The sequence below is a fragment of the Oncorhynchus kisutch genome, linkage group LG6 (genome assembly GCF_002021735.2).
Source record: "Oncorhynchus kisutch isolate 150728-3 linkage group LG6, Okis_V2, whole genome shotgun sequence".
In the NCBI taxonomy this organism is placed as follows: Eukaryota; Metazoa; Chordata; class Actinopteri; order Salmoniformes; family Salmonidae; genus Oncorhynchus; species Oncorhynchus kisutch.
This window is the reverse complement of record NC_034179.2, coordinates 21,263,879-21,289,761: the sequence shown is the minus strand read 5'-3', so window position 1 is coordinate 21,289,761 and position 25,883 is coordinate 21,263,879. Positions and strand designations below refer to the sequence as shown.

Here is a 25,883-nt window from a genome sequence, read left to right as displayed (position 1 = left end):
CCCATATAACATAACTGTGAGAGGTGAGGTTCCTTGCATAATAAAGCTACCCATGTTATTTTATGGATTCAGGTGGTTCTGAGCAGGCGGTTCGGAGCTCTGTTTGGTCCAGTGTAATGTCTCCACAGGTGTTGAGTGTACGGGGGCGTGTTGAGTGTACAGGGGAAGTGTTGAGTGATTGACGAGCTGAACGCCAGGCAGGCTTGTGTCATCGCCGCCTGCCACACCTGGGAGATAGTCATCCCCGTTGTCGTGGTTTCGTCAGGCTGCTTCCGGTCAGGACATATCCTGTGTTACTGTGTTAGCGCCAGCATACAGCTTCAGGCTAGCCGGTCGCCTGGGTCAGACAAACGGGTGGTAGTTTACTCTTGTGGGTTTGCTGTGTATTAGGGTCTAATGGATAGTAAAGGGAAGGGAAAGGGTGTTGCATTTGTCAGGAATGTATATTACTAGTTTTTTAAATAGTTTTTATAGTTTACGATTTACTGTAAGTCCTAAAACTCTTAAGCTACTGTATATCTCATGACTGAGATTATATTTTAAATACAAAAAGTATTTAAAATCTCTGTTCCTGTTCTAAATAGTCTGCACTTCTGAAACCTTCCCCGCAGGCCCTCATCATAATGAACATAGATCTAAGGTGAATTCAGGCGATTAGTGCTTATCGCTTTGTACTTTCATAGATAACAACACAGACTGAAACTATGATCTACTGTACCCGTTTCTATGTCCCCCAGCCGTTCCTCTCCTCTCCTTCACAACACAACAGACCAGGCAGTCAGCTAAAGTCATTACTGGAGCTCAGATAAAATCACATCCTTCCTCCAAGAGCAACATCCCTCCTCATCGTTTCTCAGGCCCTACATCACAACTTATCACTGGTGATCTGATCAAGCAAACAGTAGTATTTAACACAATTTTTTCTCAGTACATAGCAGACACAGAGGATCAAGGGATCTAGTAGATTACTGTCTACCTCAGTCTGACCTTGACCATAGATAGAATACATTAGATAATACAGTCATATGGCTAGCCTTTAGGCCAGGGTTGGGCAAACTACGGCCAAGAACAAAGGGGGGGTCAAAATCAAAAATAACAGTCAGTATCTGGTGTGGCCACCAGCTGCATTAAGTACTGCAGTGCATCTCCTTCTCATGGACTGCACCAGATTTGCCAGTTATTGCTGTGAGATGTTACCCCACTCTTCCACCAAGGTACCTGCAAGTTCCCAGACATTTCTGGGGAGAATGGCCCTAGCTCTCACCCTCCAATCCAACAGGTCCTAGACATTCCTGTCCTGCAGGAAATCACGCACAGAACGAGCAATATGGCTGTTGGCATTGTCATGCTGGAGGGTCATGTCAGGATGAGCCTGCAGGAAGGGTACCACATGAGGGAGGAGGATGTCTTCCCTGTAACGCACAGCGTTGAGATTGCCTGCAATGACAACAAGCTCAGTCCGATGATGACCGACCCTCCACCTCCAAATCGACCCCGCTCCAGAGTGCAGGCCTCGGTGTAACGCTCATGCCTTCGACGATAAACGCGAATCCGACCATCACCCCAGGTGTGACAAAACCGCGACTCGTCAGTGAAGAGCACTATTTGCCAGTCCTGTCTGGTCCAGCGACGGTGGGTTTGTACCCATAGGCGATGTTGTTGCCGGTGATGTCTGGTGAGGACTAACCTTACAAAAGGGCTACAAGCCCTCAGTCCAGCCTCTTTCAGCCTATCTGAACACTGATGGAGAAATTGTGCGTTCCCGGACAGTTGTTGTTCCCATCCTGTACCTGTCCCACAGGTGTGATGTTCAGATGCACCTATCCTGTGCAGGTGTTGTTACACGTGGTCTGCCACTGCGAGGACGATCATCTGTCCATCCTGTCTCCTTGTAGTGCTGTCTTAGGCGTTTCACAGTACGGACATTGCAATTTATTGCCCTGGTCACATCTGCAGTCCTCATGCCTCCTTGCATCATGCCTAAGGCACGTTCACACAGATATTTTTTGGGGTTTTTCAGAGTCAGTAGAAAGGCCTCTAGTGTCCTAAGTGTTCATAACTGTGACCTTATTGCCTACCGTCTGTAAGCTGTTAGTGTCTTAACAACCGTTCCACAGGTGCATGTTCATTAATTGTTTATGATTCATTGAACAAGCATGGGAAACAGTGTTTAAACCCTTTACAATGAAAATCTGTGAAGTAATTTGGATTTTTACGAATTATCTTTGAAAGACAGGGTCCTGAAAAAGGGCCATTTCTTTTTTTGCTGAGTTTATGTGCGGTCCTCTGCTTTAGGCCGTTACACCCCTGCTTTAGGCCGTTACACCCCTGCTTTAGGCCGTTACACCCCTGCTTTGGGCCGTTTCACCCCTGCTTTGGGCCGTTTCACCCCTTCTTTGGGCCGTTACACCACTGCTTTGGGCCGTTACACCCCTGCTTTGGGCCGTTACACCCCTGCTTTGGGCCGTTACACCCCTGCTTTGGGCCGTTACACCCCTGCTTTAGGCCGTTACACCCCGGCTTTACACCCCTTTGTCAGGAGATTGTAACTTCATGGGAACATCTTCATCATAAGCACCTCTAATCAAAGGTTATGGGTAAGATATGGCCCTCGGCCTGTCTTTACCTTGGGGATACCTTTCTTTCTAAATCAAAGCCAAGGGGGTTAGAAGAACATAGAGTGCATTAGTCCCTAGTGGAAAAGTGTTGGAATGTGTTCTACTTCAATCCACTGTTTGATTTAGAAGTCAGAGACCTGCATGCCACCTAGGACCTAGATAGTCAAATCATTAGCTGTCCGGACAGATATATGACATGCTTCCCTCCTTCTCAGATCAAAGAGGCCCTGTCTGTCACTCTGTCTGACTGCACACACAGCATGTGTAGTGGGCCTGTCTGTCTGTCTGTCTCTCTGACTGCACACACAGCATGTGAGAGGGTCTGTCTGTCTGTCTCTCACAGTGTGTGTAAAGGGCCTGTCTGTCTGTCTGACTGACTGCACACACAGCATGTGTAGAGGGCCTGTCTGTCTCTCTGACTGTACACACAGCATGTGTAAAGGACCTGTCTGTCTGTCTGACTGTGTGTCTCAGGAGAGTTTGCTTGGTCTATTTTGGGCCAGCATCATAAAGAGAGAGAAAAGGCCTGTGGTACATAACCAAGGTTACATATGACACCACAGGGAGAGAACACAGTGCTGCTTGGACAATATACAATAATAAATCAATATTTTATTGCGTAGTTTCATAATTTCACAACGATCATTTCCTGTTTTTTATTCACAGGGTTTGCTTTGCAGGGTTGATCAGGCCTTCTTAGCCCTTTGTCAGATGTTCTGTGGTAAGAGAGCTGAACAAATAGAGTTGAAATGAATTCATGCATACTGAATGTTTGTTTAAGAAAGTTGTTTTAAGGAAGATGAAAGAAAAGAGAAATATTCTGTATATCAGTCTTTAGAGTCTGATACAGTAGGCACTGGGAGTCTCCAGCAGATGGAGGTTAAATACACTAAGCTATGCTCAATATAGCATAGAATTTCCCAGTCCTGGGATAGTGACGCACTGTTATAGTAAATGAATGCAAGTGTACAGTAAACGTTTGTTTTACTTTTATTTCAACCTGTATGTTTGGTTTTGTGTGTCTTTACAGCTGACCGATGGGGGAAAAGCAGCCAAAGCCAAAATGAGTGTGGGAGATGTAGTTCTGTCTATCGACGGAATCGCCACCAACGGCATGAACCACCTGGAGGCCCAGAACAAGATCAAAGCCTGCACTGACAACCTCAACCTCACCCTGCAGAAGTAAGAGGCAGCGCACAAACTCATACACACACACACACCAGTGTTCATTTCCTTATCAAAAATTGTGACAAAACTATTTGACCAATTTTTCAATGGCAATTGACGACTGACTAAATATTTACAGAAAAAACTATAACTAAACGGAAATTGTTTTTCATTTCAATTGACTAAAATGAGACAAAACTATCTCTGTGACTAAAATCTGTACTGGAAAATAGTTTTTGGAGAGATTGAGAAATGTTCAGTGATAAAAACAATTGGTATGAGCAGCACAGATGCACAGCGCAGTTCTCTTCAGCAGTGGGAAGGACAAGCCACACCCGGCACTCAGCCTACATCAGCTGGTGAGCTGCGGAGGAGCAAGTGATGAGTGTGGGCAGACAGGCTCGGCTCTAGCGCCGCCTCCAATTATACATGTTGCACAGTCGATTCTCTTGCTTCCCCGTAGCTAACTCGTCACCACCAGCATTCTAGTTAGCTACCCTCTTCCTGGTTAAGAAACACAAGCTGCTTTATGAAATTAGAAACAATGACATTGAGTTTAATAGTGAAACAAAAGTCTACCTAAGTTCTTCTCTTCTTTCAGTATAGAAAAGTAGTCTGTCTTTGAATTTATAGTCCCGCTCAACCCTCCCACTTTCCCTACTGCATTTCATAGCCATGTTCTGTAGTCAACGTAGCCAAGTCTCCCTCTTTTCCTCAGAGAACACAGCTTGATTCTAGCCCTTAGCATTCAAAAGATATAACCTATAATATCGGCGCCACATTTTTTACTTTCTATCATGCACTGGAACATTCAGATAGGAATATACTTTTTATTTTATAGAATTATTTGTATTTTACCCCCTTTTTCGTGATATCCAATTGCGATCTTGTCTCATCACTGCAACTCCCCAACGGACTCAGGAGAGGCAAAGGTCGATTCATGTGTCTTCTGAAACATGACCCGCCAAACCGCTTCTTAACACCCACCCGCCAGTTCTGACACAGCCTGGGATCAAATCCGAGCCTGTAGTGAAGCCTCAAGCACTGAGATGCAGTGCCTTAGACCGCTGCACCACTCAGGAGTCCAGGAATATGCTTTTTAGAACAAACATGCCTGTTAAATAAGGAACAGTGGAGGCTCCTCAGAGGAGGAAAGGGGGGACCAAAATTAAAATAGTGAAACATTAAAATGTTTTCCTTTTTAGATAAAACTATGCTAAATATATTCACATCACCAAATAATCGACTAAAACACCTTATTAACACCATTCTGTACGGTAGCACCATGGTGTAGCCGGAAGACAGCTAGCTTCCATCGTCCTCTGGGTACATTGACTTCAATACAAAACCTAGGAGGCTCGTGGTTCTCACCCCCTTCCATAGACTTATACAGTAATTATGACTCCTTCTGGAGGATGTCCTCCAACCTATCAGAGCTCTTGCAGCATGAATTGACATGTTGTCCACCCAAATGATCAGAGAATGAATCTAGTTCTGAAAGGATAAGATACAGGTAGCTAGCATTGCTGTGCATAAAATGTAGTGAGTAGTTGACGCAAAGTGTGAAAGACAACAGTTGAACAGTTTTGATCAAATTCGTTTATTTTAAGAATGAACTGCTACTTAGGCCATTCAACCATTATAATAAGTATTGTCTTGTCTGTTCAGCCACTTAACATACAGCTCAAAACCCAACAAGACACACAATCTGGGTTCTTTTCAGAGCCAGAACAGAGGCTTGGAGACACACAGTACTACATAGAGCAACAACTACATGGAATTCTCTTCCACCTCAGGTAACTCAGGCAAACAATAAAATCAGTTTTTTAGAAAACTGATAAAACAACACCTCAATGAATAACGTGGACTGTGAAGACACACACACACACACACATATACAAACACACACAAACATTCTTCTTGAATGTTTGAAATTCATATTATGAATTCTTTTATATTATTTATTTTCACTTTCTTATGATTTTTAAAATAGTCATATTTTTCTTTAGTCGTAGTGTTATTAGTTTAGATATAAGTAATGTTCTTGTCCTTTAGTGATCTGTATTTTCTTTAACAGTTAACCTCTAGCGTCGAGCAATCCCGTATCTGGGAGCGTAATCATAGCCTCAAGCTCATTACCATAACGCAACGTTTCCTATTCATGAAAATCGCAAATGAAATGAAATAAATATATTCAAACACAGGCTTAGCCTTTTGTTAACAACACTGTCATCTCAGATTTTCAAATATGCTTTTCAACCAAAGCTACACACGCATTTGTGTAAGAGTATTGATAGCCTAGCATAGCATTAAGCCTAGTATTCAGCAGGCAACATTTTCACAAAAACAAGAAAAGCATTCAAATAAAATCATTTACCTTTGAAGAACCTCGGATGTTTTCAATGACGAGACTCTTAGTTAGATAGCAAATCCAACCTCTCTTTTAAAAAGCATGTGAAAAAGGTAATTCAAATAACCAAATTCAACCTAGCTAATTTCCGATTTATACGAAATTGTTTGACTACAGAGGTAGCAAAACTGTACTTCAAATCTATGATACTCCCCCACTTAACATACTGCTTGACTAGTTGGGCCCAAGCTTGCTGTACAACATTAAAACCTATTCAGTCTGTCTACAAACAGGCTCTCAAAGTGCTTGATAGGAAGCCCAATAGCCATCATCATTGTCACATCCTTAGAAAGCATGAGCTCTTGAGTTGGGAAAATCTTGTGCAATACACCGATGCATGTCTTGTATTCGAGATCCTTAATGGCCTGGCTCCCCCTCCACTCAATATTTTTGTTAAACAGAAAACCCAGACATATGGCAGCAGATCCACAAGGTCTGCCATGAGAGGTGACTGTATAGTTCCCCTAAGGAAAAGCACCTTTAGTAAATCTGCATTCTCTGTGAGAGCTTCCCATGTCTGGAATACACTGCCATCAGACACACATAACTGCACCACATATCACACTTTCACAAAATGCTTGAAGACATCGCTAAAGGTCAATCAGATTTGTGAACATGGTCCCTAGCTGTGTGTTGCCGCTCTCCATGTTGTCTGTTGTCTGTAGCTTGTGAGGTGTGGAAATACTTTGTTGCTTTTATGAATTTTGTCTTGCTGCTTTTTGTTTTATGTTGCTCTGTCTGTATGCTACATCTTGCTTGTCCTATGTTGCTCTCTGTATGCTATGTCTTGCTTGTCCTATGTTGCTATGTCTTGCTTGTCCTATGTTGCTCTGTCTGTATGCTATGTCTTGCTTGTCCTATGTTGCTATGTCTTGCTTGTTCTATGTTGCTATTGTCTATATTGTAATTGTTTTTAATAACCTGCCCAGGGACTGCGGTTGAAAATTAGCCGGCTGGCTAAAACCGGCACTTTTACTGAAACGTTGATTAATGTGCACTGTCCCTGTAAAAATAAAAATAAACTCAAACTCAAACTCAAATGTTCATTTTTTCCAAAAAGATTATTTGTGTAGACGAAATAGCTCCGTTGTGTTCATCACGTTTGGCTAAGAAAAAGAACACTTACAACGTCAAACTTTTTTCCAAATTAGCTCCATAATATCGACAGAAACATGGCAAACGTTGTTTAGAATCAATCCTCAAGGTGTTTTTCACATATCTATTCAATAATCTATCAGTGGTGGCAGTTGGCTTCTCATCAGAAGCAAACGGAAAAATACTGCAGCTGGAGATTACGCAATAATTGCGACGGAGGACACCAAGTGACCACCTGGTAGATGTAGTCTCTTATGGTCAATCTTCCAATGATATGCCTACAAATACGTCACAATGCTGCAGACACCTAGGGGAAAACGTGAAAAAAGTAAGCTGACTCCTAACTCCTTCACAGCCATATAAGGAGTCATTGGCATGAGGCGGTTTAAAAAAATGCGGCACTTCCTGATTGGATTTTTATCTGGGTTTTTTCTGTAACATCAGTTCTGTGGCACTCACAGACAATATCTTTGCAGTTTTGGAAACGTCAGAGTGTTTTCTTTCCAAAGCTGTCAATTATATGCATAGTCAAGCATCTTTTCGTGACAAAATATCTTGTTTAAAACGGGAACGTTTTTCATCCAAAAATTAAAATAGCGCCCCCTATATCCAAGTTAATGGGAATATCTATGAATCAAACAGCAGTAGTTTAACAACACCAGAGTAGAACTGAGTGCTGCTACAGACTGCTGTATGACTCCTTCCTGTGGGTTCTACTGTACGGGGTACTCTGCTAGTTAACGTAAGGCCACGACAGAAGTGCTGCTACAGACTGCTGTATGACTCCTTCCTGTGTGTTCTACTGTACGGGGTACTCTGCTAGTTAACGTAAGGCCACGACAGAAGTGCTGCTACAGACTGCTGTATGACTCCTTCCTGTGCGTTCCACTGTACGGGGTACTCTGCTAGTTAACGTAAGGCCACGACAGAAGTGCTGCTACAGACTGCTGTATGACTCCTTCCTGTGCGTTCCACTGTACGGGGTACTCTGCTAGTTAACGTAAGGCCACGACAGAAGTGCTGCTACAGACTGCTGTATGACTCCTTCCTGTGGGTTCTACTGTACGGGGTACTCAGCTAGGTAACGTAAGGCCATGACAGAAGTGCTCTAGTGTGTCTTTTTTAAGGATCACATAGTTTGCATGTGACTTCGTTGATTCTGTCTGAAACTCTGTATTTAAGGCACACTTCAGGGAAATATAAAAGGATTACGTGAATGCCTTATGGAAAAACAGATTTCCTCCTGGACCACTACCCAAATGAAACACCACTTACATTTAGCAGTTACGAGTCATTGCCTTGTCAGAAAAGTTTATTTCTCTATGCGCCGAATAAATAAACAAGTATATTTTTCATGGTTGAGAGCCGATGAACCTGGTAGTACTTTAAACTGTCTCTGAGTTTGGCCTGCTCTGTTTATGCTATACATAACTGCCCTGTCATTGTCCCTGGGGCCTTCTCAGGAATGCAGGGACGTTATGAATGATGACGCTGTTGAGATTTATCACTCTGACTTGTTTAGTTTGCACGTTATATATCTCTTTGTATGTGTGTCTCGTCAAGCACAGTATAATTTGATGCAGTGTGTGAAATACTACATACACAGTTGGGGAAAGGTTTGGTCAGAAACACAATACAGTGGCCCTGGATGGACATAAAGACACTAGAGCGGGAGGAGGAAATTCATCTCACCAAGGTTAAAGGCTTTAGAAGCAGTTTGTCCTCCTCAGGGACACCCAATGAGACCCTGACCTTTAACCCCCAGTCAATATGGGTCCAGTCAAGACGTTTACATCAAATTAAAAGACTACCTCTTATTTAGTTACTCACTAAATGCCCATGGGTGTGAAAAAGCCTTGAAATGGCATTGTATTGAAGTAGTGTACAGTACAGTGGAGGATCTGGACCATGGCAAATGCTGTTCAGCAGTTTTGAATGGAAATGTGCAGAACTCATCAGACCAGACGTCTGTCTGTTGTCAAACCCAATCCATTCCCAGGTTGATGTTGAACATGAGTATCGAGGGGGAGGAGAGAGGGGTCCCTCTGTGATACTTTATCTCTGTTATAATTGTAACCACAGTCATCCACCCAGAACATGACTATACTGAGCTCTGCATTCTGAGGAGGAGTGACACAGTCAATACATTTCATTTAGCACAGACCTGCTTTTGCCTAGGATGGCTCTGCTTAGGTTTAAGTGAACTGTGAGGAAAGCTTCACAACCTTCAAATGAAACAGGAATGCTGGACATGACATCAGAGTTGCATACATTTGAATAAGTTCTCTGGAGAGCTGTTACAGCAATTAAGTGCTGCTCAAACACTTCTTAGGCTCTATTTGCAAGGAAGCCAACGGGTACCTTGTAATCCGTGAGTAAAACACTGTCCCTATTAGGTGGGGGCAGAATTGTGTTTTGGAAATTCCAAAGAATTTCCATAAATGTGAAGAAATGATTTGTATGCTTGGCTTTCATTTAATAAGTTAAAGACATCAGAGACCACTTCAGTCAATCTTTACAGATGATTAATTTAGCCCTCTCAGAACTATTCACTTGGGTCATATAGAATCAGTTCTGTTTGAATAAGAAAAGTAGTAAAAATAACCAAACCTCTGGTGCTACAGTATAGTCGCCCCATATAGGAAGAGCTGTGAAGCTGCTGAGCGGAGAGGCCTTATTGCTTGGTTGGGGAAAGCTCAACGCCACTGTTCCAGTGTGTTCCATAGCTGTGAGTATCATAGTCCTACAGCTACATGATAGATGTAGGGGAAACACTTCCACAAGTCCGCCATGCTACACCGCCCAAGCTGTAAAAGTTGTTGAAAGAGCAGCACGGCGCCTGGTTCACGTGTCCTCTCATTCTGTCACCACAACGCTACACTAAGGAGTCTTTTAACTATAATGAAAAGGAAAATAGACCCCATCTCACAGCTGTCTGTAATCTAGCAAGTGTAATAAGAAAACACTCAGGCCATGTTAGATGATGATGATGCACATGGGATTCAGCCATGTAGCAAACCCTCATTCTTCATATCTGTACTGGTGAAGACATGTGTTTGATGATCTGAAATAATACATCTAAGTACATGGCTAATTTAAGTTTTAGGGGATAGCATGTTCTGGGAATACATCATTACTGGTAAAGTGGTGAAAAGTAAAGGGAGCCAGGTCTCTGTTTTCCTTATTTAGATACTGTAGACAGCAAGGCAGTTCAAGTGGTGGTGCTGTCACCAATGTTTGTTTGATTATTGTCCAGTCGTGTGGTCCAGTGCTGCAAGGAAAGACCAAGTTGAGCTGCAGTTGGCCCAGAACAGAGCATCACTTTTTGCTCTTAATTGTAATCAGGCTGATATAAGTACTATACATGCAAGTCTCTCTTAGCTAAGAGTTGAGAAGAGACTGACTGCATAACTTCTTATTTTTGTAAGAAACATTGATGTGTTGAAAATCCCAAACTTTTTGCATAGTCAATTTACACACAGCTCTGACACACACACTTACCCCACCAGACATGCCACCAGGGGTCTTTTCACAGTCCACAAATCCAGAACAAATTCAAGAAAACATACAGTATTATATAGAGCCCTTATTGCATGGAACTTCCTTCCATCTCATATTGCTCAAATACACAGTAAACCTGGTTTCAAAAAACAGATAAAGCAACACCTCGCGGCACAACTACTCTCCTCTATTTGACCTAGTTTGTGTGTATGTATTGATATGTAGGCTACGTGGGCCTTTTTAAAAATGTATGTAGTTCTGTCCTTGAGCTGTTCTTGTCTAATGATGTTCTGTATTATGTCATTCTGTGTTATGTTTCATGTTTTGTGTGGACCCCAGGAAGAGTAGCTGCTGATTTTGCAACAGCTAATGGGGATCCTAATAAAATACCTAATACCTAATCTGTAACGACTGTTGAAGGATGAGGACCAAAGCGCAGCACGTGTTCATGATGTTAATTCAAATCTGAACACTAGAACAAAAATAACAAAGTGAAACAGTTCTGTCTGGTGCAGACACAAAACAGAAAACAACTACCCACAAAACACAGGTGAGAAAAGGCTACCTAAGTATGGTTCCCAATCAGAGACAACGATAGACAGCTGTCCCTGATTGAGAACCATACCCGGCCAAAACAAAGAAATACAAAACATAGAAAAATGAACATAGAATGCCCACCCAAATCACACCGTGACCAAACCAAAATAGAGACATAAAAAGCTCTCTAAGGTCAGGGCGTGACATTATCATGGTACAATATGTGCTTTCTCTGGCAGTGTGAAACAAATCACCCATAATTCCATCTCTCCCCGACCCTCTTCATTCTCCTCCCCCCTGTCGCCAAAACCACCATCTGTACATTTTCTTGTCAATTCAGCAATGTGAAAATAATCATTTCTGACCGCATGACCATATTTTCTTAATATTGGATGGACTGCCTTTGCTTACAAACTCAGTTGAGAATGGTGCCAGAGGATTGGTTCAGGAGGATAGGTTTACAGTTACTCACTTTTAGGTTGTTTACAATTTGGAAGGCACCCCTTGCATTTCCTAAGTGCTTCGCTCTGTTTGTAATGTCAGTCTTAGTGGGTGGAACTTCCCCAGTTCTAGGGTCCAGTTCTAGGTTCCAGTTCTAGGGTCCAGTTCTAGGTTCCAGTTCTAGGGTCCAGTTCTAGGCTCCAGTTCTAGGGCCCAGTTCTAGATCTGTCAACACAACTTTTTACACATATCTGGGTGATTTATCATTTTTATACTGTTGACTGATGTGACAAGAGTTGTATTGATTGGTTGTAGTTTTGACAACGGTGCCCTAGGATGAATTACTTTGAGTCAAACCAGGCCAGCATGTGACATCACATGGTGACATACTGTCATCTCATACGGTCATGTTTGATATTCTGTGAGCTGAATACATTTATGGTTCAGGGCTCTATGAATGAGTCTACTTTAGGAAAACATGTTATAGTGAGGAGACAGAATACATTTATGGTTCAGGGCTCTATGAATGAGTCTACTTTAGGAACACATGTTATAGCGAGGAGACAGATTATTGGGTTTAAAGTTCTTTCTTTGTCATGCAATGCGTTGTTCTACCATTGATCAAAGAGGCTTAGTTTAGTTGATTAGGATCCCCATTAGCTACTGCACATGCAGCAGTTACTCTTCCTGGGGTCCACACAAAGCGTACAACTACAGTGCATTCGGAAAGTATTCAGACCCCTTCACTTTTTCCACATTTTGTTACGTTACAGTTATTCTAAAATGTATTCAATAGTTTTTCCCCCCTCATCAATCTACACACAATACCCCATAATGACAAAGCAAAGCCAGGTTTATAGAAATTTTAGCAAATGTATTCAAAATAAAAAAGATATAACATTTACATTAGTGTTCAGAGCCTTTACTCAGTACTTTGTTGAAGTACCTTTGACAGCGATTACAGCCTTGAGTCTTCTTGTAAGATAAGTGGCAAATCATTTGTAAAAATAGAGAAGAGTAACGTCCCAAGGCAACTGCCCTGATGGATACCGCACTGTACATATCTGTTGTTAGAGAAATTTACATTGAGTTCTATTTGATAAATAAAGCCATATCAAGTGAGTTTTTTCAATAACACATAATGATCAATAACATCAAAGGCTGCACTGAAATCTAATTATACAGCTCCAACTATCATCTTATTATCTATTTCAGGCAGCTCAAATCTGACTGGATGATAAAGGCTAGTTTGGGTGAGGACATAGAGGTTAGCCCCTTTTTCTTCTGAGAGAGAAACCAGTATCATCCACACTGCTGTGTTCATCCCATGCTGGAGAAACCACCACTTTATATCCATCAGTTATCCTCTGCCAGATGTATTCTTTCCATCACTCAACTCCTCCCCTTTGTCACTTCAGCTGCTTACCAGCCTCCCCACACCCCCTGAGCCACAGAGCAGCATACGCTAACCCTAACTAGGGAGGCTAGGAGCTAGGCTAGCATGCCACTTTGATTAGCAGACTTTACGAGGTGATAGCAACTGGGTATCCAAGAACGCTTTAATCTCTTGTCTCGTGTTAGCAGTTCATGTCCATGGCTCGAGGGTTGGAGAGAGAGTATTTCCACGTATCAGCAGAGTGATGGAGAGCATGTACAGACCTAGCTCTAGTTCGACTGTGAGGGTATCTCAAAATAAGCTATAGTGAGATTATGCATGATTTTCTTCTTAGATTGACTGGTTACACTTGGAGACCACCCGATTAGTGGGTTTCTGCTCAAGTTGCGGTGACCCTCTGTCAGAAATTCCTCAGAAAAGAAAAACAGGTTTCCCATCCAGGCTTGGGCTGTTAAAAAAAGAGAACATATTCATAAGCACAAACTGGCCGATCATGCCTAATGTGTGCTGTGATCGTAATGACAACCAGTCACTTTACAACACATCTCTGTCTGCTTCGCTTGTATGGAAATGTCTTCCCAGGGTTGAGAGAGAGAACTAACACAATGAGTTCTGCAAGGAGGGTGTGGAAAGGAGCCTGAGGAAACTATGATAATTGATGTTTATTTATTGCCACAGATTGAGAGAGAGGGAGAGGGAGAGGGAGAGGGAGAGGGAGATGGAGAGGGAGAGGTAACAAAAAAAGTCAAAACTATATTGCTTATTGGGAAACACAAGCACAAAGCAAAATGTAGTGCTATCTGTTCCTAAATGGACAGTACACCATGGCTAAATATTTGACCATGGTTACTGATCAAAACATTAGAAAAACCTTGACAAAGTACAGGCTCAGGGAGCACAGCCTTGCCATTGAGAAGGGTAGACACAGGAAAACCTGGCTCCCTGTAGAGGACAGGCTGTGCAACCACTGCACAACAGCAGAACCTGAGACGGAGCTGCATTTCCTGACAAAATGTCAAAAATATAAAACAATTCCCCAAATTTAAAACCCTTATTCAAGGTTTCAAAGACCTCTCTGATGAGGATAGGCTACCCGTCCTGTTGGGGGAGGACGCAGAGAGCTGTGGGTTGGCAGCGCACTACATTGCTGCCTGCCATAAGTTGAGGGACAATGTCTGACAGACCAATCAATCTGCACATGTATTCTACCTTATGCTTATTGTTATTGTTCAATGTATGCTTATTTTGACCCTTGGTTATTGTTGTTACTGTTGTCCCGTTGACAATTTTGATTCTCATTTGTATTTATTTTTATATTGTAAATATCCAAAATAAACTTTGGCAATATGTACATTGTTACGTCATGCCAATAAAGCAAATTGAATTGAATTGAGAGAATTAGTGAGAGGGATTGTTATTGCAATCTCTCAGCATTAGAAAGAGAGGGAGGGCAATAGAGGGAGAAACCTGGAGGTGGATGTGATGGACAGACAGACACTTCTCTGGAGGTGGATGTGACAGACAGACAGACAAACAGACAGACAGACAGACACTTCTCTGGAGGTGGATGTGACAGACAGACAGACAGACAGACAGACAGACAGACAGACAGACAGACAGACAGACAGACAGACAGACAGACAGACAGACAGACAGACAGACAGACAGACAGACAGACAGACAGACAGACAGACACTACTCTGGAGGTGGATGTGACAGACAGACAGACAGACAGACAGACAGACAGACAGACAGACAGACAGACAGACAGACAGACACTACTCTGGAGGTGGATGTGATGGACAGACAGACAGACACTACTCTGGAGGTGGATGTGACAGACAGACAGACAGACAGACAGACAGACTACTCTGGAGGTGGATGTGATGGACAGACAGACAGACAGACACTACTCTGGAGGTGGATGTGACAGACAGACAGACAGACAGACAGACAGACAGACAGACAGACAGACAGACAGACAGACAGACAGACAGACAGACAGACAGACAGACAGACAGACAGACAGACAGACAGACAGACAGACAGACAGACAGACAGACAGACAGACAGATACTACTCTGGAGGTGGATGTGACAGACAGACAGACAGACAGACACTGGCTCAGTGTGAAAGAAAAAGGGAGAGTAGCAGGGGTGGGCCCTGGCAGTAATGGTCTGGCTGAAAGTTTAATGACATAGGGATAAGGGGGAAGGGTAGACTGGTCTATGATTTCACCCCTCTGAAACACCTTATGGGGATGGTATATATTTCTGTGTGTATGAAACAACAGGTGCTTTGCGTCTTATTTCTCGTACGTTGTTTTTTTGCCTTAATTGTTACTCTACTTGTCAGTTAAGTAGCATGTGTGCTGTATAACTGTACTGTGCCAATATACAGTAACATCTACTGTCTACAATAATGGCACTGTTGATGTCATTGCCCTTTCCTGTTTTGATGAGATCAAGGATTTCACAACCCACAATAGGCTAAATACGGTTTGTGGAAGACTGACCGAGTTTGGGCTTATAAAAGCTGAGAACATATTCATAAGCACAAACTGGCTGATCAAGACTGTGTGCTTGATTGTAGTGACAACATGTCACTTTACAACACATCTCATTCTGCTTCACTTGTATATATCTTTACCATTCGGCCATCAGATTTGCCACCAATGCTCCTTATAGGACACATCACTGCACTCTATACTCCTCTGTAAACTGGTCATCTCTATATACCCGTCGCAAGACCCACTGGTTGATGCTTGTTTATAAAACCCTCTTAGGTCTCACTCCCCCTTATCTGAGATATCTACTGCAGCCCTCATCCTCCACATACAACACCAGTTCTGCTAGTCACATTCTGTTAAAGGTCCCCAATACACACACATACCTTTTCAGTTCGATGCAGCTAGCGACTGGAACGAGATGCAACAAACACTCAAACTAGACAGTTTTATCTCAATCTCTTCATTCAAAGACTCAATCATGGACACTCTTACTGACAGTTGTGACTGCGTTGTGTGATGTATTGTTGTCTCTACCTTCTTGCCCTCTGTGCTGTTGTCTATGCCCAATAATGTTTGTACCATGTTTTGTTCTGCTACCATGTTGTGTTGCTACCATGGTGTTGTTATGTTGTGTTATTGTCTTAGGTCTCTTTATGTAGTGTTGTCTCTCTTGTTGTGATGTGTGTTTTGTCCTATATTTATATTGTGTTCATTTTATATTTTTAATCCCAGCCCCCGTCCCTGCCGGAGACCTTTTGCCTTTTGGTAGGCCGTCATCGTAAATAAGAATTTGTTCTTAATTAACTGACTTGCCTAGTTAAATAAAGGTTAAATAAATACAAATATGGAAATGTCTTTCTATGGTTGAGAGAGAGCTGACAGTGAGTTCTGCAAGGAGGGTGTGGAAGGGAGCCTGAGGAAACTATGATAATTGATGTTTATTTATTGTCATGGAAATATGCAACACAGCGCAGTAAAACACAATCATTTCACAATTTGGAACCTTAAAGCTTTGGGGCTATGTTTTGACAGTGCTCTGTGTTAGGGGCGGTTTGAAAGGCTTCAGTGTATAACCCCTGTGTTTCTCTGTCAGTTTCAATCTCAGTCTGCTCTCAGGCCTATCAGTACAGACTGGCCTCTCACTCTCACATCAGCTCACTGTAGCTCACAACACAACACAGAGAAACAGTCAAGTGGAAAGGGCATTTACCAACAGTTTCAACATATAAAATATATCAAAGCACACAGCTTGTCTTTTACCTGCTGTCTGTTTGGTTCATATACACACATGCCTCTTTTCTTCTCTCTTTTTGTGCTCCCTTAGCTCAGATGTTAGTTCAATGTGAAAAAAGAGAAATACAATTTTTGAGAGAGATGAATAGAGGAGTAAACGGCAGCAATGGGACCAAATCTTTGTGTCTCTGTCAGTTGGCTTATACTTTACTGAGGTAGACTAGGCCTCTGTGTCTTGTCCTCTCATCTATGAAGTTAGATAGGGCCTCTGTGTCTTGTCCTCTCATCTATGAAGTTAGATAGGGCCTCTGTGTCTTGTCCTCTCATCTATGAAGTTAGATAGGGCCTCTGTGTCTTGTCCTCTCATCTATGAAGTTAGATAGGGCCTCTGTGTCTTGTCCTCTCATCTATGAAGTTAGATAGGGCCTCTGTGTCTTGTCCTCTCATCTATGAAGTTAGATAGGGCCTCTGTGTCTTGTCCTCTCATCTATGAAGTTAGATAGGGTTTCTGTGGCCTCTCTTTCAATGTACAGAATACCTTTTGACTGGCTAATCAGCCTTTCAGTTTTGTGTGTAAATCATCTGCGACCTCCAGCGTCATGTAGCACATGTCCACCTGCTGTGCTGCTCTCCTCCGCTGGTACAGCTTGTCCACTGTCACAGTATAGTCAGGCCTGCTGTTTACACAGCAACCAGTCAGCCGTACGCTAGCTAGCAGCTCTATTAGACAGGGGGAGAAGAGAGGATGCTCCGAACCAGACACAGACGGCCAGTGTTTCCTTGGTAGACTGAAGCTGCTGTGTGAAGGGGGTAGGGGTGAGGGGGTGAGGGAAAGGACATTATAATGTGATACGGAGCTCATGCTTTTATGCCTGGCCGTGGCCAGATGTTGAGTGGAGGAGGGAGAGGGTGAGAGGGGTCAGTCTGCTGGGGCTGTTCACTACTTTGGACATGGTCCCACTCTGAAACGAGACTCATTTAACTTGAACTGGGGAAATTATGTCTATTTCTTGAAAAAACATTTTGAGAGAGACAGTATTTTCCATACTTTTACTTTTCAGAGTTTCTCTTCCGTGGCCTTGCTTTTCCTCTTAATCTTTAAAAGTCATGTTGACCTTCTTTGAGTATTTCTGATAACATCATGTTCATATTGTTAGTTTCCAGCTGGGAGCATTCAGGCATGAGCACCATTATAAACTCCTTAATAAACCTCATAATGTATTGAGCATGTCTTATTGTGCAATAATATTCAATTATATTAAAACCATCTGTTTTTTTGCTACTTAATCTTTATTCTCCTGATAATTAACCTGGAAGTCTATGTTTCGGCCTGGAAATGTTGTATTTATTACATGTAGTTAGTTATCTGTCTCTGTTGTAAACTGTCAGGTGTAGATGGACTGATTGTGCTGTGGGACCCATATTGCATCGGAGTGGTCCAAGTTGTCTGTGTAATGGTTGCGATTGCTTCTAATGCGCTGGAAGGGAGAGTTTGTCTTATATTAAATTACAGTTACTGGCCCAGATTGGCCAAGCTGTTCCAGATGACCTTTTAGTAACATCTGCTTGTGTGTGTGTGTGTGTGTGTGTGTGTGTGTGTGTGTGTGTGTGTGTGTGTGTGTGTGTGTGTGTGTGTGTGTGTGTGTGTGAGGTCACATTGTGTCCTGGTGCTGAGAGAGCTGGGCCTTGTGTTAGCAGTCTCTCCATCACTCAGTCAGATGCCATGTGCCAGACTGTTGCTCTTGGCTCAGACAGAAAGAAAGACTGACACGGGGTAAATGCGTCAGTCTACTTTGCCCTCAGGCTCGATCTTCCAATCTCCTTATCCTGCAGGAGTGTGTGTGTGTTCCAGTTTCCTGCCAGCCTATTCATTCACAGACCTCGTTGTCTTCCAATCTCCTTATCCTGCAGGAGTGTGTGTGTGTTCCCGTTTCCTACCAGCCTATTCATTCACAGACCTCGTTGTCTTCCAATCTCCTTATCCTGCAGGAGTGTGTGTGTGTTCCAGTTTCCTACCAGCCTATTCATTCACAGACCTCGTTGTCTTCCAATCTCCTTATCCTGCAGGAGTGTGTGTGTGTGTTCCAGTTTCCTACCAGCCTATTCATTCACAGACCTCGTTGTCTTCCAATCTCCTTATCCTGCAGGAGTGTGTGTGTGTTCCAGTTTCCTACCAGCCTATTCATTCACAGACCTCGTTGTCTTCCAATCTCCTCATCCTGCAGGAGTGTGTGTGTGTTCCAGTTTCGTACCAGCCTATTCATTCACAGACCTCGTTGTCTTCCAATCTCCTTATCCTGCAGGAGTGTGTGTGTGTTCCAGTTTCCTACCAGCCTATTCCATCACAGACCTCGTTGTCTTCCTATCTCTTTCTCAGCCTGTGAAACATAAAGCACCATACTAAACTACATTAGCTTTAGTAGTATGTAAACAACGTGTCGTTTGAATCACACCCTTATGATTAAGCTAATGTGACCTTGATGAGCTGAGGGAGTCACAGAAGCTGAACGTCTTTCCTGTTCGAAATAGTATTTTTCATGCTCATTAACCGTCAACATACCAAATCATTGTGACCGTTAAGGTTCTATTTAATATGACTTAAACCTCTGGCTGGAATCAAATGAGATGACGCATCCTGATTACATTGGGTGGAATACATTGAGAGGTGGATTCCTGGACTAAATTGTGTTTATGCGAGTGGAACAGGGATGCAGGCAGGCTGAATGAGGCTCTCTATGTGAGCAGGGAGAGGACAACTAAGGGCCTTCTCTTCTGATTGCAACCATGCTCCTCTCAGCAGGGGGAAGTCATCCTTACTGACTAATGACCGGATAGACCTTTATTGTAGTTATGTGCTATATCAGCAGACAAAATTGGATCACACACCTTGAATTTAACAGGAATATTCTTTTGATTTGAATGGTCGTTTTTCTCAGTGACCGATTGACTTTTGAAACCTCAGTGACATGACTTTTAAGGATAGCCCTCGAGGATTTGATTCAGAAAAACAGTTTCATATTTTCTGTGAATGTCTAGACTTCTCTGGAAAAGATCCCAATAAATCAGAACTGCATGGCTCCTTGAGTCATAACATATGTCAATGTGACTTGATGGATTACATGCAGTGCCTTCAGAAAGTATTCAAACCCCTTGACTTTTTCCACATTTTGTTACGTTACAGCCTTAAATGGATTAAATACACATTTTTTCTCATCAATCAACTCACAATACTGCATAATAACAAAGCGAGAACAGGTTTTTGACATTTTTGCAAAAGTATAAAAAATAAAAGACTTAAGTACCTTATTCACATAAGTATTCAGACCCTTTTCTATGAGACTCAAAATTGAGCTCAGGTGCATCCTGTTTCCATTGATCGTCCTTGAGATGTTTCTACAACTTGATTGGAGTCCACCTGTTGTAAATTAAATTGATTGGACATGATTTGGAAAGGCACACACCGGTCTATATAAGGTCCCACAGTCGACCTCATGTCAGAGCAAAATCCAAGCCATGAGGTTGAAGGAATTGTCCGTAGAGCTCCGAGACGGGATTGTGTTCAGGCACAGATCAGGGGAAGGGTACCAAACAATGTCTGCAGCATTGAAGGTCACCAAGAACAGAGTGGCCTCCATAATTCTCAAATGGAAAAGGTTTGGAACCACCAAGACTCTTCGTTAGAGCTGGCCGCCCGGACAAACTGAGCAATCGGGGGAGAAGGGTCTTGGTCAGGGAGGTGACCAAGAACCCTATGGTCACTCTTACAGAGCTCCAGAGTTCCTTTGTGGAGATGGGAGAACCTTCCAGAAGGACAACCATCTCTGCAGCACTCCACCAATAAGGTCTTTATTGTAGAGTGGCCAGACGGAAGCCACTTCTCAGTAAAAGGCACATGACAGCCCACTTGGAGTTTGCCAAAAGGCACCTAAAGACTCTCAGACTATGAGAAACAAGATTCCCTGGTCTGATGAAACCAAGATTGGAATATTTGGCTTGAATGCCAAGCGTCAAGTCTAGAGGAAACCTGGCACCATCCCTATGGTGAAGCATAGTGTTGGCAGCATAATGCTGTGAGGATGTTTTTCAGCGGCAGGGACTGGGAGACTAGTCAGTATCGAGGGACAGATGAACAGAGCAAAGTACAGAGAGATCCTTGATGTAAATCTGCTCCAGAGTGATCAGGACCTCAGAATGGGGCGAAGGTTCACCTTCCAACAGGACAATGACCCTAAGCACACAGCCAAGACAACACAGGAGTGGCTTCGGGACAAGTCTCTGAATGTACTTGAATGGCCCAGCCAGAGCGCGGACTTGAACCCGATCCAACATCTCTGGAGAGACCTGAAAGTAGGTGTGCAGCAACACTCCCCATCCAACCTGACAGAGCTGAGGATCTGCAGAGTAGAATGGGAGAAACTCCCCAAATACAGGTGTGCCAAGCTTGTAGTGTCATACCCAAGAAGACTTGAGGCTGTAATCACTGCCAAAGGTGCTTCAACAAAGTACTGAGTAAAGGGTCTGAATACTTATGTAAATGTGATATTTCAGAATGACATTTTTTATAAATTAGCACATATTTCTAAAAACCTGGTTTTGCTTTTTTAATAATGATGATGATTTTTTTAATGTACAATTTTTAATAAGGCTGTAACGTAACAAAATGTGGAAAAAGTCAAGGGGTCTGAATATACACTGTATATCATCAATCTGTGACGTTTGATCACATCTACTGAGGTTACTTACAGGATATGTGTATAATGAATTAATTCAGGTCCTGGACAACAGCAGGCTTACTCATTCAGAATCCTCAGAGCCTGTCTTTCAGGCCTACCCCCAGACCATACCACACTGCCATGCTACTCAGTTTCCTCAGAGCCTGTCTTTCAGGCCTACCCCCAGACCATACCACACTGCCATGCTACTCAGTTTCCTCAGAGCCTGTCTTTCAGGCCTACCCCCAGACCATACCACACTGCTATGCTACTCAGTTTCCTCAGAGCCTGTCTTTCAGGCCTACCTCCAGACCATACCACACTGCCATGCTACTCAGTTTCCTCAGAGCCTGTCTTTCAGGCCTACCCCCAGACCATACCACACTGCCATGCTACTCAGTTTCCTCAGAGCCTGTCTTTCAGGCCTACCCCCAGACCATACCACACTGCCATGCTACTCAGTTTCCTCAGAGCCTGTCTTTCAGGCCTACCCCCAGACCATACCACACTGCTATGCTACTCAGTTTCCTCAGAGCCTGTCTTTCAGGCCTACCCCCAGACCATACCACACTGCTATGCTACTCAGTTTCCTCAGAGCCTGTCTTTCAGGCCTACCCCCAGACCATACCACACTGCTATGCTACTCAGTTTCCTCAGAGCCTGTCTTTCAGGCCTACCCCCAGACCATACCACACTGCCATGCTACTCAGTTTCCTCAGAGCCTGTCTTTCAGGCCTACCCCCAGACCATACCACACTGCTATGCTACTCAGTTTCCTCAGAGCCTGTCTTTCAGGCCTACCTCCAGACCATACCACACTGCCATGCTACTCAGTTTCCTCAGAGCCTGTCTTTCAGGCCTACCCCCAGACCATACCACACTGCCATGCTACTCAGTTTCCTCAGAGCCTGTCTTTCAGGCCTACCCCCAGACCATACCACACTGCCATGCTACTCAGTTTCCTCAGAGCCTGTCTTTCAGGCCTACCCCCAGACCATACCACACTGCTATGCTACTCAGTTTCCTCAGAGCCTGTCTTTCAGGCCTACCCCCAGACCATACCACACTGCCATGCTACTCAGTTTCCTCAGAGCCTGTCTTTCAGGCCTACCCCCAGACCATACCACACTGCTATGCTACTCAGTTTCCTCAGAGCCTGTCTTTCAGGCCTACCCCCAGACCATACCACACTGCCATGCTACTCAGTTTCCCCCCATTCTTCCAGATGTAGCTATCCACGACCACACACACACACACACACACACACACACACACACACACACACACACACACACACACACACACACACACACACACACACACACACACACACACACACACACACACACACACACAAACAGCTTAGTTTTCCTGACATTTTAGGACATTTTGGAGTGTAAAAGTCACCCTAACCATAACCCCAAAAACCCTTATTTCCCCCCCTACCTTTTCGGGACATTTGGGTGAATTGTTAGGACATTGGGGTCCTTAAATGTAAGAAAACAAGTACACAAACACACACACACGCGGTCTGTCTGAACAGCACAGCCCAGCAGGTGATCTGGCTACAGAGAGAGGACAGAGGGCAGAGGGCTAAACAGATGTTCACAAGACCACCCTGGCCTGTGTTTGTTCTGTCAGCTCTGGGAACAGAGACACAGAGAACGGAGGTTGGGGGTTCCACCCTGGCCTGTGTTTGTTCTGTCAGCTCTGGGAACAGAGACACAGAGAACGGAGGTTGGGGGTTCCACCCTGGCCTGTGTTTGTTCTGTCAGCTCTGGGAACAGAGACACAGAGAACGGAGGTTGGAGGTTCCACCCTGGCCTGTGTTTGTTCTGTCAGCTCTGGGAACAGAGACACAGAGAACGGAGGTTGGGGGTTCCACCCTGGCATGTGTTTGTTCTGTCAGCTCTGGGAACAGAGACACAGAGAACGGAGGTTGGGGGTTCCACCCTGGCCTGTGTTTGTTCTGTCAGCTCTGGGAACAGAGACACAGAGAACGGAGGTTGGGGGTTCCACCCTGGCCTGTGTTTGTTCTGTCAGCTCTGGGAACAGAGACACAGAGAACGGAGGTTGGGGGTTCCACCCTGGCCTGTGTTTGTTCTGTCAGCTCTGGGAACAGAGACACAGAGAACGGAGGTTGGGGGTTCCACCCTGGCCTGTGTTTGTTCTGTCAGCTCTCGGAACAGAGACACAGAGAACGGAGGTTGGGAGTTCCACCCTGGCCTGTGTTTGTTCTGTCAGCTCTGGGAACAGAGACACAGAGAACGGAGGTTGGGGGTTCCACCCTGGCCTGTGTTTGTTCTGTCAGCTCTGGGAACAGAGACACAGAGAACGGAGGTTGGGGGTTCCACCCTGGCCTGTGTTTGTTCTGTCAGCTCTGGGAACAGAGACACAGAGAACGGAGGTTGGGGGTTCCACCCTGGCCTGTGTTTGTTCTGTCAGCTCTGGGAACAGAGACACAGAGAACGGAGAATGGAGGTTCCACCCTGGAGCCTCTCTAAGGCTTACCGATGGCAGATACACAGTGTTATGGACTATATTTGGTTTGTAATGGCACAGACTGTTTGATCCATAAGCCCATCCCTATCCTGTAATGTTTGCACTTTGTAAGTGTGATGCTTTCCTCATGTGCTCATATGTACATGGGAAATATGCTCATATGTACATGGGAATATATGCTCATATGTACATGGGAAATATGCTCATATGTACATGGGAAAATATGCTCATATGTACATGGGAATATATGCTCATATGTACATGGGAAAATATGTTCATATGTACATGGGAAATATGCTCATATGTACATGGGAAAATATGCTCATATGTACATGGGAAAATATGCTCATATGTACATGGGAAATATGCTAATTTAGCCGCCAGTGTGGGTATAGTATTTTTCAAAATAAGAATTGCATACATATGTGGCAGGGTGGGGCTGGATACTCCCCCAGTGAGCATGCTCTTAGTCGGAAGGCTTCAACTCAGTGAGGAACAGGACCGTGAGACTGTCCTAAACCCTTCCTAATATGGAAGAATGTGACAGACAGAATGCCAGAGAACATGGGGCATATTCTGGAAGAGACCATTCTGTTCTGCTGAGTCACTTTGGCTTAATGAGGAAGAAGGAACACATTGTTTGGCTGTCAAAGGCTGTCAGAGGCTGTCAGATGCTGTCAGGGGCTGTCAGAGGCTATCAGAGGATGAGAACACAGTTGTTTATGATGCCAGATGAGAGGCTGGGACTGAGACTTAATGGACATTAATGAGAAAACATGAGCCTGAGTCTAGACTGACTGTGTCCAGCAGACTAAGGTTTTGAAGGGCCCATGCCATGGATGAAGGACAAGAAACAGCTGGAGGAGAGAAAGAGGGATTGAGGAAGGAGAAAGAGAGGGAGGGAGAGAGGAAGGAGAAATAGAGGGAGGGAGAGAGGAAGGAGAGAGGGAGGGAGAGAGGGAGGGAGAGAGGAAGGAGAAAGAAAGGGAGGGAGAGAGGAAGGAGAAAGAAAGGGAGGGAGAGAGGGAGGGAGAGAGGAAGGAGAAAGAGAGGGAGGGATAGAGGGAGAGAGAGAGGAATGAGAAAGAGAGGGAGGGAGAGAGGAAGGAGAAAGAGAGGGAGAGTGAGAAGAAGGAGAAAGAGAGGGAGGGAGAGAGGAAGGAGAAAGAGAGGGAGGGAGAGAGGGAGAGAGAGAAGAAGGAGAGGAAGGAGAAAGAGAGGGAGGGAGAGAGGGAGGGAGAGAGGAAGGAGAAAGAGAGAGAGGGAGAGAGAGAAGAAGGAGAAAGAGAGGGAGGGAGAGAGGAAGGAGAAAGAGAGAGAGGGAGAGAGGGAGGGAGGGAGGGAGGAAGGAGAAAGAGGGAGGGAGAGAGGAAGGAGAAAGAGAGGGAGGGAGAGAGGGCGAGAGAGAAGAAGGATAGAGGGAGGGAGAGAGGAAGGAGAAAGAGAGGGAGGGAGAGAGGGAGGGAGAGAGGAAGGAGAAAGAGAGAGAGGGAGAGAGAGAAGAAGGAGAGGAAGGAGAAAGAGAGGGAGGGAGAGAGGGAGGGAGAGAGGAAGGAGAAAGAGAGAGAGGGAGAGAGAGAAGAAGGAGAAAGAGAGGGAGGGAGAGAGGAAGGAGAAAGAGAGAGAGGGAGAGAGGGCGAGAGAGAAGAAGGATAGAGGGAGGGAGAGAGGAAGGAGAAAGAGAGGGAGGGAGAGAGGGAGGGAGGGAAGAAGGAGAAAGAAAGGGAGGGAGAGAGGGAGGGAGAGAGGAAGGAGAAAGTGA

At 44.2% G+C, this 25,883-nt stretch overlaps 1 protein-coding gene and 1 pseudogene across 1 annotated transcript; both read left to right on the top strand.

Annotated features, from left to right (window-relative positions):
• Positions 1–25,883, top strand: part of LOC109891735 (PDZ and LIM domain protein 5-like) — a 117,108-nt pseudogene that overhangs the window by 48,397 nt on the left and 42,828 nt on the right.
• Positions 22,946–25,073, top strand: LOC116374361 (uncharacterized). The gene is made up of 2 exons (XM_031826380.1): positions 22,946–23,959; positions 24,094–25,073. Exons 1-2 carry the CDS (start codon positions 23,221–23,223, stop codon positions 24,171–24,173), a joined length of 819 nt encoding a protein of 272 aa, XP_031682240.1. The 5' UTR covers positions 22,946–23,220; the 3' UTR covers positions 24,174–25,073.

Excerpts from the sequence above, each read along its gene's own strand:
- LOC116374361 (XM_031826380.1), top strand. The coding sequence starts at position 23,221 with ATGTTCACAAGACCACCCTGGCCTGTGTTTGTTCTGTCAGCTCTGGGA. Across the intron at positions 23,960-24,093 it reads CAGAGACACAGAGAACGGAG|AATGGAGGTTCCACCCTGGA; the intron begins GTTGGGGGTTCC and ends CAGAGAACGGAG.